Raw genomic sequence first — 14,230 nt, 5'->3', positions numbered from 1 at the left:
ACTTTTTGGTGAGACGCTCAAATAATGATTTATGGGGGTCTGTAAACAATGTCCTCTGGACTCGTGGGGGGCACCTATCGATATTACTTGCCAACATACCTTAAAGTTCCGTTCGCCGAAATAGCTCAGTTGGGAGAGCGTTAGACTGAAGATCTAAAGGTCCCTGGTTCGATCCCGGGTTTCGGCAGCTGATCGGAAATCACTTTTCTGAATTTATTGTCAATCATCTAAGTCTTTAAAGGATTCATGTGATTCACAAAACTGCAAATAAAAAGCCACAATCCTTGTGTAGCATCTATATGCTTTTACCCTCAATAGCTATCCCGAAGATGTCCTGCTCCTCCAATCATCGAACAGCTTGTTGAGAACCGTCCCACGTTCAGAAGACACAGCCAATCAGAGAGAGCTGACTGAGCCTGGACATGTTTAAGCGCTTAACTCTGTGTATTGCTTTGAGGCATAGGTTAGATAGATAGATAGATAGATAGACTATTATATAGTTTAATTATTATAAGCGCTATATAATTAAAGAGTTCAAAGTAAAACATCTGAACAATTAAATGTATTCTCGTGTGACCGTCCGCAATACATTTCCCGACATGCCGTTAGTTGTTACGTAGGTCACGTGACGCTACGTCTGTCAACATGAGTGGGCACGGCCGGGAAGGAAGGCAGCTGGATGGACGTAAGCGGTGACCTGCAGTTCTTACTTTTACATCTTTTATATACACGGACGAGCCGCCTATGCATGTTTAACAGTGAAGAGGAACTATTGCACATAGTTTACAGCGTTTAAACGAGAACTTAAGTGTTTATAAGCCTAAAATTAGTCAATATTAACTGACGAATTAGCTAGGATGCTAGCTAGGCAAATAGCATCTCAGCCGCTGGATCTCTTTTAAACCATGGATACAGGTCTGTTCGCGTAATTTTACATTCACAGTGGTTTGCCTGCAATGCACAAGATAACGAAAACAACTTTCCAACACTGGTTTAGTCTTTTTGAGAAGCTACATACAATCTGGTGTGGTATTCACTCATGTTAGTCTCCAGCTCTTCTTCACCAGGTTGTTTTTGTGACAGCTCGACTTTGAAGTACGCAGACCAGTCCGATACAGCCAACTCTTGAGCTGAACTTCTCTGAACCTCACTGAGTGAACTCTTGACTTCTCTGATGCTAAACTTCTCTGATGGCTGTCTGTGTGCCTGAAGCAGGAGAATGAGTCCTGAAGGCAGACTATGCCACCACCCTTCACATATCGATTAGCTGACCAGAGCAAGTCTGAGTGAAAAGCTACTACTGTCGGCTCTGTCAGAGCTGGTCTCGCTCAATGGAAGCTGTAAGCGGGGTCAACATGCCGTCCCAGCTCGGTGACATGGCACCAGCAGGGCTGCCAGCTGTGTCCTTCACCAACACGTCGGCTCCATCCAGCACGACTCCAGGTCCCGACACGAGAGGGTGCGAGAACGGTGCCTTGATGGACTCGTTTGGGATTTTCCTGCAAGGTCTTCTCGCTGTGGTGGCTTTCAGCACGCTGATGTGTGAGTATGGCTTTTTTCTGTCTGATATCTGACCCCAGCTAGTGATGGAGCCAGACGCTTGTCCAATAGCACCACTTTGGTTTATCAGATGTAAAATTGATCCCAGCTGGGAGGCTCGTGTCTGAGACATACAAAGACAAACAGAAGGCTGTTTGTATCTCTTGTAAAGCTTCATGAAAGGTTTGCATTCAATGTAGCTCAACATCTGCTGACTTATTCTCTTGTTTAAGTAGTTCATGGTGATTTTAATAAGAGCAGCTTATTCTCTTCATTTCCTGGTAAATACAGTGAAGATAAAGAAAGGGGAGTTGTTGCACCAGAGAAGTCTGTTTACATTGATTATGTTTATGGCATTTAGGCAAACTGTATCACATGTTTGCAGATGCAACAATCACTAAATACACTGCTCAAAAAAATAATGGGAACACTGAAATTAAACATCTTTGATCTGAGCGAGTGAAGTATTCTTATTAAATACTTTGTTCTATACATAGTTGAATGTGCTGACAACAAAATCACACAAAATGATGAATGGAAATCCAATTTATTAACCAATGGAGGTCTAGATTTGGAGTAACACCCAAAATTAAAGTGTAAAAACACACTACAGGCAGATCCAACTTTGATGTAATGTCCTTAAGTCAAAATGAGGCTCAGTAGTGTGCCTGTATGACCTCCCTACAACACCTGGGCATGCTCCTGATGAGGTGGTGGATGGTCTACTGAGTGATCTCCTCTCAGACCTGAACTAAAGCATCCGGCAACTCCTGGACAGTCTGTGGTGCATTGTGGCGTTGGTGGATGGAGCGAGACATGATGTCCCAGATGTGCTCAATGTGCTCAGGTCTGGGGAACAAGCGGGCCAGTCCATAGCATCAATGCCTTCATCTTGCAGGAACTGCTGACACACTCCAGCCACATGAGGTCTAGCATTGTCTTGCATTAGGAGGAACCCAGGGCCAACCGCATCAGCATATGGTCTCACAAGGTGTCTAAGGATCTCATCTCGGTAACTAATGGCAGTCAGGCTACCTCTAGCGAACACTTCTTTGGGAGGGCTGTGCAGCCCCCCAAAGAAATACCACCCCACACCATTACTGACCCACCGCCAAACCGGTCATTCTGGAGGATGTTGCAGGCAGCAGAACGTTCTCCACGACATCTCCAGACTCTGTCACATCTGTCACATGTGCTCAGTGTGAACCTGCTTTCATCTGTGAAGAGCATAGATAGATAGATAGATAGATAGATAGATAGATAGATAGATAGATAGATAGATAGATACTTTATTGATCCCGAGGGAAATTCAGTGGAGAATTTGCCAATCTTGGTGTTCTCTGGCAAATGCAAGACATCTTGCACGGTGTTGGGCTGCAAGCACAACCCCCACCTGTGGACGTCAGACCCTCATACCACGCTCATGGAGTCTGTTTCTGACCGTTTGAGCAGACATGCACATTTGTGTCCTGCTGGCTGTGCTCCTCCTGTTCCTCCTTGCACTAAGGCAGAGGTAGCGGTCCTGCTGCTGGGATGTTGCCCTCCTACGGCCTCCTCCACGTCTCCTGATGTACTGGCCTGTCTCCTGGTAGTGACTCCATGCTCTGGACACTACGCTGACAGACACGGCAAACCTTCCTGCCACAGCTTGCATTGATGTGCCATCCTGGATGAGCTGCACTACCTGAGCCACTTATGTCAGTTGTAGACTCCGTCTCATGCTACCACGAGAGTGAAAGCACCGCGAGCATTCAAAATTGACCAAAACATCAGCCAGAAAACATCGGAACTGAGTGGTCTGGGGTCATCACCTGCAGAACCACTCCTTTATCGGGGGTGTCTTGCTAATTGCCTATAATCTCCACCTGTTGTCTATTCCTTTTGCACAACAGCATGTGAAATTGATTGTCAGTCTGTGTTGCAAAGTGGACAGTTTGATTTCACCTAAGTGTGATTGACTTGGAATTACATTGTGTTGTTTAAGTGTTCCCTTTATTATTTTGAGCAGAGCAACCTGCAGCTGCTTTACATTACTATTCAACATCTGTCTGAATGGAGTCAATAACACAGAGCATCATACATTACAATCCTGTGATGATAATCCACAACCACTGACGACCTCTTATGTCATTCTGGGTTCTGTACTGAGAAAGTGAATTCAACACACATGGCTACACTAACCCTAACATAAGAGGTTGTGCTAAAAGACTAACATTACACAGCTGCAGGATCAGATGCAGGAAGGACAATTAGCAGATAAAAAAAAAAATCAGCAGGTATTAATGTGCAAACTTATTATATTTTTGCTGGTTATTTGTTCACATTAGAACTGACTATAATAACTCCTGTTTGTTTTTCTCTGAACTGAATGTGTTGCACTGACTCTTTCATGTGGCGGATATAACAGTTTGAGAAGTTTCAGCTGCAGCTCTGACAAAAACAAAACAGAGCGGACATTAAACATTGATATGAAGATATTCAAAGCCATAAGAAGATTATTCATAATTTACCATCTTAAAAACACAACTCAAATGATCCGGGACTTTTTTTGTCTCTGCTAAAGGATGAACACGTAGTAATCACTCACTGACAGACTATAACGTAACCTGCTCCAGAGCAGGTTAGGTGTGCAGCATCAGTTACCATGGCGATATACCCAGGTAAGAAGTGAACAACCCTCCGAGGACAGAAAACCCAGAGTTAACCCTGAAGTTACCTCGTTAACCTCAAATCCTGCTCCAGAGTTCAGGCCCCTGGTTTTGTTTCTGTCCATGTTTGTTTACACATCTATCTGCGGTTCCTTTACGTACCGACCACATTATGAGAGAGCACAACACATTGACGACCGTTACGACAGTGGTCCTCAAAGTGGGGCCAGAAGTTATGACGGTGCTGAGACGAAATATTAAACATCTCCACTAGACGCCACGACTGTGAAAACAGAGACACGAAAAAGGGACATGACGTATCCCGCACTCGGCTTCAATTGAACGACAACATGGTGAAGAAAGCCACGCCCCTTTATGTCAGACCCTATCAGTGTGAGAGAAGTTTATCTGCAGCTTCCTCAATCAGCACAAATACAGATCAAAGCTGGACATTGAAAATGGGATTAGAGTTTCTCGTCTCACAGCTGCAGCCCAGAGAAGATCTGAAGCACTAAACAAGCCCAAACCCGTCTTTGAACAGATTGCCAGGAAATGAAGACTGGAAGCATCATTCTGAAAGTTCACCAAGTTTTTCATCTTTTTAAAAATCGCTGAACTTTTTTTTTTACTTTAGAGAGTATGTTTTCAAACCCTCTGTTTCAATCAGTGACTTTGTTGTCTCTTCATGTTACAGGATCACTTTGAATGGTTTCCTGTGTAAAAGCTGTGTGTGTTAGTTTTCAGTTTGTTGTCACTCCGAAGTTGCATTTTATGACAATATTTTCATCTCCCAAAGGGGGAAGAAAAAGGTGCGTCTGGTTCAGCGCTGACAACACTGTGACCTAATGAGAGTCGTCTATGCCTTTAGTTGTCCCCGCAGCCTCAAAGCAGCGAGGAATGTTCAGTGTTTGAGTGTTTGTCTTTGAGCAGAGGGAGTAGGCCAAGGCCTCCGCCTGCACTCACATCACACCCAGCTGCAAGCAGGGTGCGATTAGTCAGAAGTCACACTCAGAGCAGAAAGTGACGTGCCTACATGAATGCCTGGAAAATGTGCGTTTACGAGACAGGTTTGTTGAAGGCTTTAATGTAAAGTGTTTATACAGCTTTTCACAGAGAGTCTAATGTTAAGAAAAGTCAGTCCTAAGACTGCTCTCTTCTGTTGCTGTGTCAAAGGAAGATGGTAGCGGAGGTTTCATAGAAAAACAAGTCACTCATTGTGGTGTATTCCTATTAAACATGTCACTGTGTTCAATGTGAGTCTGCACAACACATAGAAGCACTTTGACACACAACATTCAAACCTTGATCATCAATCATCATAAAGCACATGCTGCGTGTGGTGTTGATGGTTATGACAACTGCTTCTGCCTCCTCTGTCACCAACAACATCGTGATTCATTCAAACATAGATTCAGCACTCTCTAAGGCACATTGGGAGCCAACTCGTGTCATGTTCAAGTCCTGATCTCAAATTCACCCGTGTGTTAGTACCAGGCAGTCATGTTTTTACACATATTTGAATTGCTCGTTGGATTTCTGAAAGGTTGTAATTTGGCTAAATGAAAGGTGATTCTGTTGTTTTTGTTTTCCTCTTATGTGATTGGTTTATATTAAAGTCTCTCTGTTGTATGTCCATTCCTCCGCAGTGAAACGCTTCAGGGAGCCGAAGCACGAGCGGAGACCCTGGAAGATCTGGTAATGCAACTGAGAATGCTTCAATTCATAAGTCAAAGGCATCACATGGGAAATCGCTCAGGAGCGTTTGAGAAGCACATTCAGCTGTCCTGTTTCTCTGCAGGTTCCTGGACACCTCCAAACAGGCCATCGGGATGCTCTTTATCCACTTTGCTAATGTCTACCTGTCGGACCTCACAGAGGAGGATCCCTGCTCGCTGTAAGTCAGTCTTGCGCACACACACACACACACACACACATAACACAGACTCTCATCAGCCTCACTGTCAGAAAACATCACAGCAATATGAAGGCCCAAACTCTTTCTTCATGCGTTACATTAACGCTCATTAGACTTGACATTGATTTTCTCTCGTGCACCCTTTGCAAACTTTGTGGTTTTAATTATTCGTAATATTTGAAATGTTTTGTAATTGCTTCTCATGTTTTATTTTATCTAAGTACTTGTTATTTTAGCCTTGTTTTTCCTTTCACACCAAGACAAATTCCTCGTATATGTTTAATATACCTGTCAATAAAAAAAAAAGTTATGATTCTGATTTTGAACTGAACAGTTTTCTTCCTCCCTGATTCTTCATGTTGCGTAAAAAAACATAGTGACAATGAAAGGAAGCTCTGTGCAGTTTCAAATAACGTCCGCTTGTCTTGTTGATTGGTTAAATGTTTTTGTATAGTTGCACTGTCGTTATTTGCTGCTCTGTGTGCCCTGAATTGCCCCCCGGGGACAAATAAAGTTTTTTGAATTGAATTGAATTGTCTTCCTCTCTCAGATACCTCATTAACTTCCTGTTGGATGCTTCTCTGGGTATGTTGATCATCTATGCTGGGGTGAGAGCCGTCAGTGTGATTGTAGAGTGGAGGCAGTGGGACTCTCTACGATTCGGAGAATATGGTGAGGACTGTGTGTGTGAGTCGGGAAAGTGAGAGTTGAGGATACTCATAAAATACCTGTTACACCCAATGGAGGGCACTAACTGCCCTCAGTAACTGCAGTGTCATTTCTATCGTCCCCAAACCTGTTTTCTGTTACGCTGAGGCAGTGAAATCAAATCATGTTCTGTAATACATCACTGAAGACTGCAGCATTTTTTTTTTTAATGTAGAAATCTACCTGTGTGTGTCTCTGTGTCTGTCTGTCCAGGAGAGCCAGTGCAGTGCACAGCGTGGTTGGGCCAGTGTATCCTCTACATCCTCATCATGATGTTTGAGAAGGTCCTCATCATGCTCGTCCTCCTCATCCCCCAGTGGAAGCAGGTCAGAGGAAAAGAGTGACCATTCAAAACATAGCTGATTCAACAATTGCCTGTTTATGTCATAGTCTTTGTTGAATTCTCAAAATGTAAAACCCTTTTGCTGCAATGAGTAACGTAGAAAATATTATAAAAGACAGCAGCCTGCCTCTCACTCCTCATATGTCTCTGTCCTCATTTGGCGGGTTCTGTGTTGCCTTATTACGGATGCAAACCATCAACTTATCTAGCAAATTACAGACTGTTCATTTCTTCATGAGCTTTCAGTTTTTCACCAAACTCTGGATCCATCACATCTGTAGAAGAGTACCAGTGATTACTCTCTCTGATGTTGTTTGGGCCGTCTGTTTCAGATTTTTGAAGCTGCTCGTCTAAAGACTCGGTGTGCCGTCTGTGTTGCTTCTTTGTATGCTGATGTCTGTTCTTGTGTGTATATGTGGTCTGTGCTTGTGTCGCAGCTGGCACTCCTAAACCCCATACAGAATCCTGACCTGGAACTGGCCATCGTAATGCTCATCGTCCCATTCTTCGTCAACGTAAGTCTGCTGTTACTGTCTTTCCTTTGCTCTTTGATTTCATGTAGTGAGATTTGTGTCATTCCCAAATCATCCTTCGTGTGTGACTTAAAAGAAGAAAAAAAAAAAGAGCGCCTTGGATTTGGGGACTTCTCTAAAATATGACTTGTATCTTGTGATTTTGTAGGCTCTCATGTTCTGGGTGGTCGATAATTTTCTGATGAAGAAGCACAGGACAAAAGCGAAGCTAGAGGAAAGAGAGGAGGACTCGCGGGGGAACAGCAAGGTGCGCTATCGACGAGCCCTGTCCCATGATGATTCTGAATCAGAGGTAAGACAGGCTGCTGTTACACACCTATAAGACACACAAGGAATAAGAAAGATCATCTTAACAAGGTTGATTGTTTCAATCGTTTCACTACATTGAAATGTTTAATTCTTTTTTACTTACAGAATTATTTTGTGAAGTTGTGGTTCTAGAGTAGTCTTCTCAAACTGTCTGTACGGATTTAAACGGAGGGAGTCTGATCTATTTACTTACACAGGCTCAGTGCATGTGCATCTACACAGAAGTTTCACACAGCGTCTCGTGTTTAGTCCTCTTTGAAAATCATCCCACTATGACATCGTCTGTCGGCCCTGAGCTCTTTCTGGTCTCCAGCTCTGATTGGCATCTTCTTACTTGGTACTCATTCAACACACCCTCAATCTGAGTAGCATTTGTTAGGCTTGTCTATATTCTGGTTTCCCAGTTACCTAACAAGCCTGTAAACAGATGAGCCCAAGGCAGAGCTCTGCTCCACTCACACCACATACCATTCATTCATCCACACTCACTTTTCCAACACATTCACCAAACCCATTTAAAGAGAAAGGCCGTTTGGTTTTCTTGTTTACATGTATAATTGCTCTTCCAATACTTGATAGAAACAATATGTCCTAAAATGAAGTTCCCTAACCGGGAAGCGCCAAATCCTAACCACTAGACCACCAGGGACTGTTATCTGTGTAAAAGTATGCAGTCTCACAGCTCTTACACAGACAGTACTGCCTCCAGCTGTTGGTGATCATTTAAAACTTACTCACATCTTACGTTTTTAGTAAGTCAAAATCAAATCCAGAAAAGGTTTGAACTTTCATCAACAGGCAAACGTTGAAAGACACCATCACACGATAATATAGTGTACACTATAAATAACTCTTGTATCATACCAACTGTTTTCAGTCGCAGATCTTCCTTCGGTATCGTCACAGAGGCTGTTCAGCCATAGAAGTTAGAACCACCTTGACAAACTTATTCTACCCATGAAGTGTCTGTTACTTAACCATGATCTAAACCCTGGTCAGAAAAGTGCTGATTGTTGATTGGTTAAATGTTTTTGTATAGTTGCACTATCATTATTTGCTGCTCTGTGTGCCCTGAATTGTCCCCGGGGACAAATAAAGTTTTTTGAATTGAATTGAATCCTAAACACTGGACCAAGGGGCCTCAATTGGCGGACCCAAAAGTAATGAAATATGGACCGAGATAAATATCAATATTCCAATTTTGTTTCCAATCACGTATCTATCCCGTGCCCAATTCAAATGTCCTATCAGCTGTTGTTTAACGTCACTATGGAAACTCATTGTGGTTGTTAAGGCTAAACGAGTTATCGTTTTTCTGATCAAAATCGCGATTTCCGAAAACGTGATCATGTGATCGCCAAAGCCGCGGTTTTTGGCAGCGCTTCTCCTGACTGACCCAGGAGTTGTTGCGTCAGTTTACACAGACACGCCGTCTATTCTGCCCCTGCGTGTGTGTGACTTCTTTAGCCTGATACACAGCTCGTCAGATAGCTAACCGTGTTCCTCCAATAAAGAAGCTGAAGTTTCTGTGTCCAGTCTTTAATCAAGGAAGCACTGTAACACTAAACAGACAACCAAACATACGTTGTTCATCTCGTAATATGCTAAACAACAGAAAAGTCCGCTAGCTTGATGCTAACGTATATGAGAATTTGAATAGGAATGCTAGCGGTTAGCATCGCGAATGTGTCAATTGTTGTTTCACGTTGTAACCTTATTAAACATACTCAAGAGATACAATGCAAGACCTGAACATGAACCTTCAGCACCTGAACATGCACAGGCAAATGTTTTGGCCGTATGGCTCGAAGAAGATATGGAGACATTGTTGAATTCTCTTGTTGCATAACTTCTGTGAACTAAGTCACCTATGGCAACCCTTAAGGCACAACATATATAAACACTTATGACCAGGTTTCTGTCAAACTGACACTAAAAACAAGAACATCTCACGTCTGTGTGTCAGTTCAGTTGTTAACGTTAGTTTTCATTTTTCAAATTTGGAGTGATGGCATTTAAAGTTTTAACTTGTGTGATGTAATTTAATGTTTGTAGTTGTTGGGCCCGAAATATGCTCAACATTAGTACCAAACGGACACGTACGCGTTCTGATTGTCACTCGCGTTGTCTTTGCTTATACTCGCAAAGTCCAAACGTAACATACGTTTCTTCTTGTAGGGGACAGGCAGCCAAATAGAGCTCGGGTTGTCTACCGTTTGTAGACGTCTGCTAGAAAAAATGCAATTAGATCTTTTCCTAAAACTGTTCAGCCTTGGTTGTAAATGCTATTTATTTTTCTTCTGCTAGTGTTTTTTCTTACACTGTAAGAAGTTAGTTTTAAGTTGGATATTTAGCAGACTTTCATTCGGCTTCCCTCCGGGTAAACCTCCAACATAAAACGGACTTCACCGCGGTCACACAGGTCATGATTAGCTACAACAACGTAGTCAGATTTGCGAGCAGTACCTGTTCTTTAGTAAAGCAAAAACCATGCTGTGCTCCAGACTTGAAAAAAAGCGAGAGGTGGAATCTGAAAATCGTGAATTTAAGACGGAGTGGACCGAAAAAATCATTTTGCAGCCTGTGGGGAGCAGAAAACAGTTTAATCTGTAACGAGAAAGTTGCCCTTGTCTACAGTGGAAATGTAAAACGTCATTATGAAACAAAGAGCAGAATTACACACAAAACTAACATTAAAAAAAAAAAAACATACACCAGTCTCCACGCCTGGCCCTCACACCTTTTGTGCCCACGTTTAAACAACTAGAGGCACAAAAAAATTGTCACGTCTCAAACTGATGTGGACAGAACACATCATGCTTTGTGCATAGTTCAAATGTTTTGTAGATTTGTTGCCTTTTTTTTGTTCAGAGTTCTAATTTTGAGTACCCCTGCATTAGACCATCATGGAACTGGGACATCTAGTGGCCGATATGAGAAGTGCCATGGTTGTTGCAATGTTTATTGGAAGGTTCAGAAATAGTCAATATAAGTTGTTAAATGAATATAATATATAGTCAGTATATGCATGTTTAATTCAGGAGCAACTGGTCATTAACTGTCTCCTCACTTGTTTCACTGATGTTGATGTAAAACTGAAATGTTGACGTTTTGACTTGCTGGAGAACAGACAGAGGTAAAAGAGCAACATGAGATACGGGTCAAACAGGTCAGGTCGGCAGGTGCAGGCTTTTTTCCTGAGTGGTAAAACACAGTAGAGCGATAACACAATCGGTACATGTGAGTATATCTTGGGGTTTCCTTCCTGCCATCTGGCTTTGTTAATGCTGTTTGACTTTGTGACCATCCATTGACCTGCATCAGTGTTTTGTTGTAGTCGAGGCCAAGCAGACACAGGCTAAACGTCGCCCATGACCAGATCCATCCTGAAGCTTGTGGTGGGACAATTTGAGGCCAATTGATATGTGTTCCTACAGCATGGCGTTTTGTCACTTATCACTTCCTGATTGAGGCAATCTGCTTAACTTTTTTTGAACAGGCGGTAGATTAATTTGTAAAGAACAAGATAAAACAGACCTTTATGTCAGCAGAACAAAAGAAAACTAAAGAGTGAGTCACATCTGTCCTTCATGTTGAATACATGAGGACATGATCATTCAGTTTAACTCGAGCCGTGTCTCCTGACTGTGAGCATGTTGGTGCATTTTCAAACTTGTAACAATAAAGCTATCTTACCAGGCACTGCAGCTTTTTGAATGGCGAAAGACTTGTGAAAGCCTGCGTCATGCTTGGGTTCAGTTTTTGGCCGTGTGCTGCTGCTGGCTTCAGAGCACGTGCTGTCAGCAAAGCGCTCAGCTGTGGGGGATGGGCCGAGCTGCGCTCTACACTTTATGCAGACAGCTGCAGTCAGCACATGCAGCGGGCCAGTGGCGCAATGGATAACGCGTCTGACTACGGATCAGAAGATTCTAGGTTCGACTCCTGGCTGGCTCGGCTCTCTTTTTTCACGCTTGCTTTGGTGAAACTGAAGCAGTAGTGTGTGTAGAATATCATAAATGATCACCGGTCAGGATATGTTTTGAGGAAACATCAAGCGGTCATATAAGTTTCACATACCAACTTAGTAAAAGAGTCTTCATACCTCCTATTTAAAAACACAAAACAACTCTAGACATCATTTAACACAGTGATTTAACAGTCACTGTGTTTTGTGAATGTTAAATAAATGCCTGAGGAGTAGTAAATCCCACAGTGAAGTAGCACAGTTTCTGTGTTAAGCTGCTGCTACGATCCAGTCTGGGACACTTGAAGATGTTCCTGACAGTTATTCATGTCACAACAGTGAGCCTCGAACAGAGCTGAAGAGTTTTACTAACTCCCCTCAATGTTTCTTACAGTTTAACCTTGAACCTTCCCTTCTACTCATCCAGATCGGCTTAATTATTGGTCTGTCCCTCTCTCCTGTTTTCAGATCCTTTTTTCAGCCGATGATGAAATGGATGAGTCGGATGAGGATGACGTGCGACGGCTCACTGGCCTGAAAACAGTAAAGAAGAAGAAGCTTCGAATGGGGATCCCTGTTTGACCCCTGTGTCTAGCTACAGTGCTACAATAAACTTCCTCTGGTAGCTGGTCACAGGCTGTACCTCCATAGAGTCTGTCTCTGTCAACATTAGGATGCCTTTGGATAAAATCAGAGAATACTCTTACTGAATTCCCTTTACTTCTGACTCCTGGAGGACTCCTGCTTGAAATGTCAAGCCTGAGATTTGCTTCAACACACTGCTGGATTTTTATTTTTTTATTCTTATTTTCGCAGTTCACCAGGTACCTCAGAACACTTTTGGATTTCAACTTTAATTTCAACGAGTGTTGTGTTTTAAAGACAGTCGGAAATCAAGTTGCACCATTACCAAACAATAGATTGAGAAATACTTGTGCAGGTGTAACTTCAAAACCGTAACACTGGTTTCATACTGTTTGGAGCGAGATGCAGAAGAAAAACAAGAACGGTTTAAGGAGTCGGTTAGGTTGAACCTCCTAACGTGTCTTTTTAAAGTGATTGTATTTCCACTTGAGATTCCACGTGACATTGTCCTGTGTTTTTCTCTTTCAGAAGTGTGTGTGTGTTTTGGGTTGGTGTAAGGGTGTGTACAGTTGGACAAGCCTCAAATTAAGAGCGACATTACATCAGTGTTGATGCAAGTCTCAGCCCTTCCCAGCACAGTGACACATGTTCCTTCCTCATATCTTCTATGTAATGTAACTCATGTCTACGGGAGCACATTAATGCTTGCTACAACCTTCCATTGTTCTCTTCTGGCTCTCAATGTTAAAAAACCTGTTGGACTGCAAAAGCACCGCACTGCTTCAACCTGTGATATCAGCTCAACAAGGGTTGTTGGTCAGCACAAGACAGCAGTCTGGGTTTCTCTTCTATGGTTTACTGATATTTTCTGTTTTTTTAATGTCTTCTGTCCCAGTAGGTGGTTAGTTTGTTTATATGTTTTAAGTGTAATTTTTGGGCCAAAAAGGAGACTATGCTTTTTCCAAAAGTGTTCTTGATTCCTTCACTCCAAGAGGAAGGGTGGATATGAGAAACATTTCTTGCACAATTTCTCATTTATCACTACTTTTGTCTTTCCTTTTGTTGTGTGTGTGTTATTATTGTTGTAACAATGATGTGCCTGAGTTAAATGACCAGCAAGTGTTTTTTTGTGTTTGTGGTTCATGTAGGTTTTTTTGTCTGTTTTTCTTTTGGCAGTTTTATCCAGAGCTCCAGAGTTTCAAGCATGATGCAGCATTCAGCAGGCTCTGATGTTAAGAATGTGACCTGCATAGACCTCTAAACTGTTCAGTGACTGTGGACCAGGCAGATGGGAGAAAGTGTTTCTATGTGTGTGCGCGCGAGTGTGTGCGTGCGTGTGTGCGTGTGTGTGTGTGTGCGCACGAGTACGAGTGTGTGCGCACGAGTGTGCGTGTATACACACCTGTATGCAGTGTAGTCTGATGGATGCATGTGTTTAGGTGTGATTAATATGTGCGACTGTTGGTCTTGCTTTGAGTAAATGGAGAATAACAAACTGTGACTGTGTTGATTATGAACCTGGTGATGATTTTATTATTATGTTTTGGCATGTTGGCAAAGAATAAATGACTGAATCTGAAAGGAGGAAAGCAGGGAATTTGGCTGCAAAAAAATGTATGTTACATCTCAGCTTAAGCAGGACAAAGAGGGCTTTTAGTGTTTTGCAAAGTTAAACTACTAGATGAT

The 14,230-nt window shown here is 42.5% G+C and overlaps 1 protein-coding gene across 5 annotated transcripts; it reads left to right on the top strand.

Moving 5' to 3' along the window:
• The first annotated feature begins 522 nt into the window (after nucleotides 1-522).
• On the top strand, nucleotides 523-12,947 carry stimate (STIM activating enhance). 5 transcript variants are annotated; one of them, XM_079342663.1, is made up of 9 exons: nucleotides 523-685; nucleotides 1,216-1,542; nucleotides 5,834-5,882; nucleotides 5,986-6,081; nucleotides 6,653-6,774; nucleotides 7,024-7,136; nucleotides 7,591-7,668; nucleotides 7,835-7,978; nucleotides 12,428-12,947. In XM_079342663.1, exons 2-9 carry the CDS (start codon nucleotides 1,332-1,334, stop codon nucleotides 12,539-12,541), a joined length of 927 nt encoding a protein of 308 aa, XP_079198789.1. In that variant the 5' UTR covers nucleotides 523-685; nucleotides 1,216-1,331; the 3' UTR covers nucleotides 12,542-12,947. The 5 variants fall into 5 exon arrangements, with proteins under 5 accessions (XP_079198789.1, XP_079198788.1, XP_079198787.1 ...); XM_079342662.1 differs by having other exon boundaries at nucleotides 523-915; XM_079342661.1 differs by having other exon boundaries at nucleotides 523-915; nucleotides 1,213-1,542.
• Nucleotides 12,948-14,230: the final 1,283 nt, after the last annotated feature.

This window comes from Symphodus melops, assembly GCF_947650265.1.
Source record: "Symphodus melops genome assembly, chromosome: 4".
NCBI lineage: Eukaryota > Metazoa > Chordata > Actinopteri > Labriformes > Labridae > Symphodus > Symphodus melops.
This window is presented reverse-complemented; position numbering and strand designations above follow the sequence as displayed.

What these genes read in the sequence shown, in the direction of transcription:
- stimate (XM_079342663.1), top strand. Translation starts at nt 1,332, where the DNA reads ATGGAAGCTGTAAGCGGGGTCAACATGCCGTCCCAGCTCGGTGACATG. An exon ending in TCTACGATTCGGAGAATATG is followed by an intron (nt 6,775 to 7,023) that starts GTGAGGACTGTG and finishes CTGTCTGTCCAG; the next exon opens with GAGAGCCAGTGCAGTGCACA. An exon ending in TCGTCCCATTCTTCGTCAAC is followed by an intron (nt 7,669 to 7,834) that starts GTAAGTCTGCTG and finishes GTGATTTTGTAG; the next exon opens with GCTCTCATGTTCTGGGTGGT.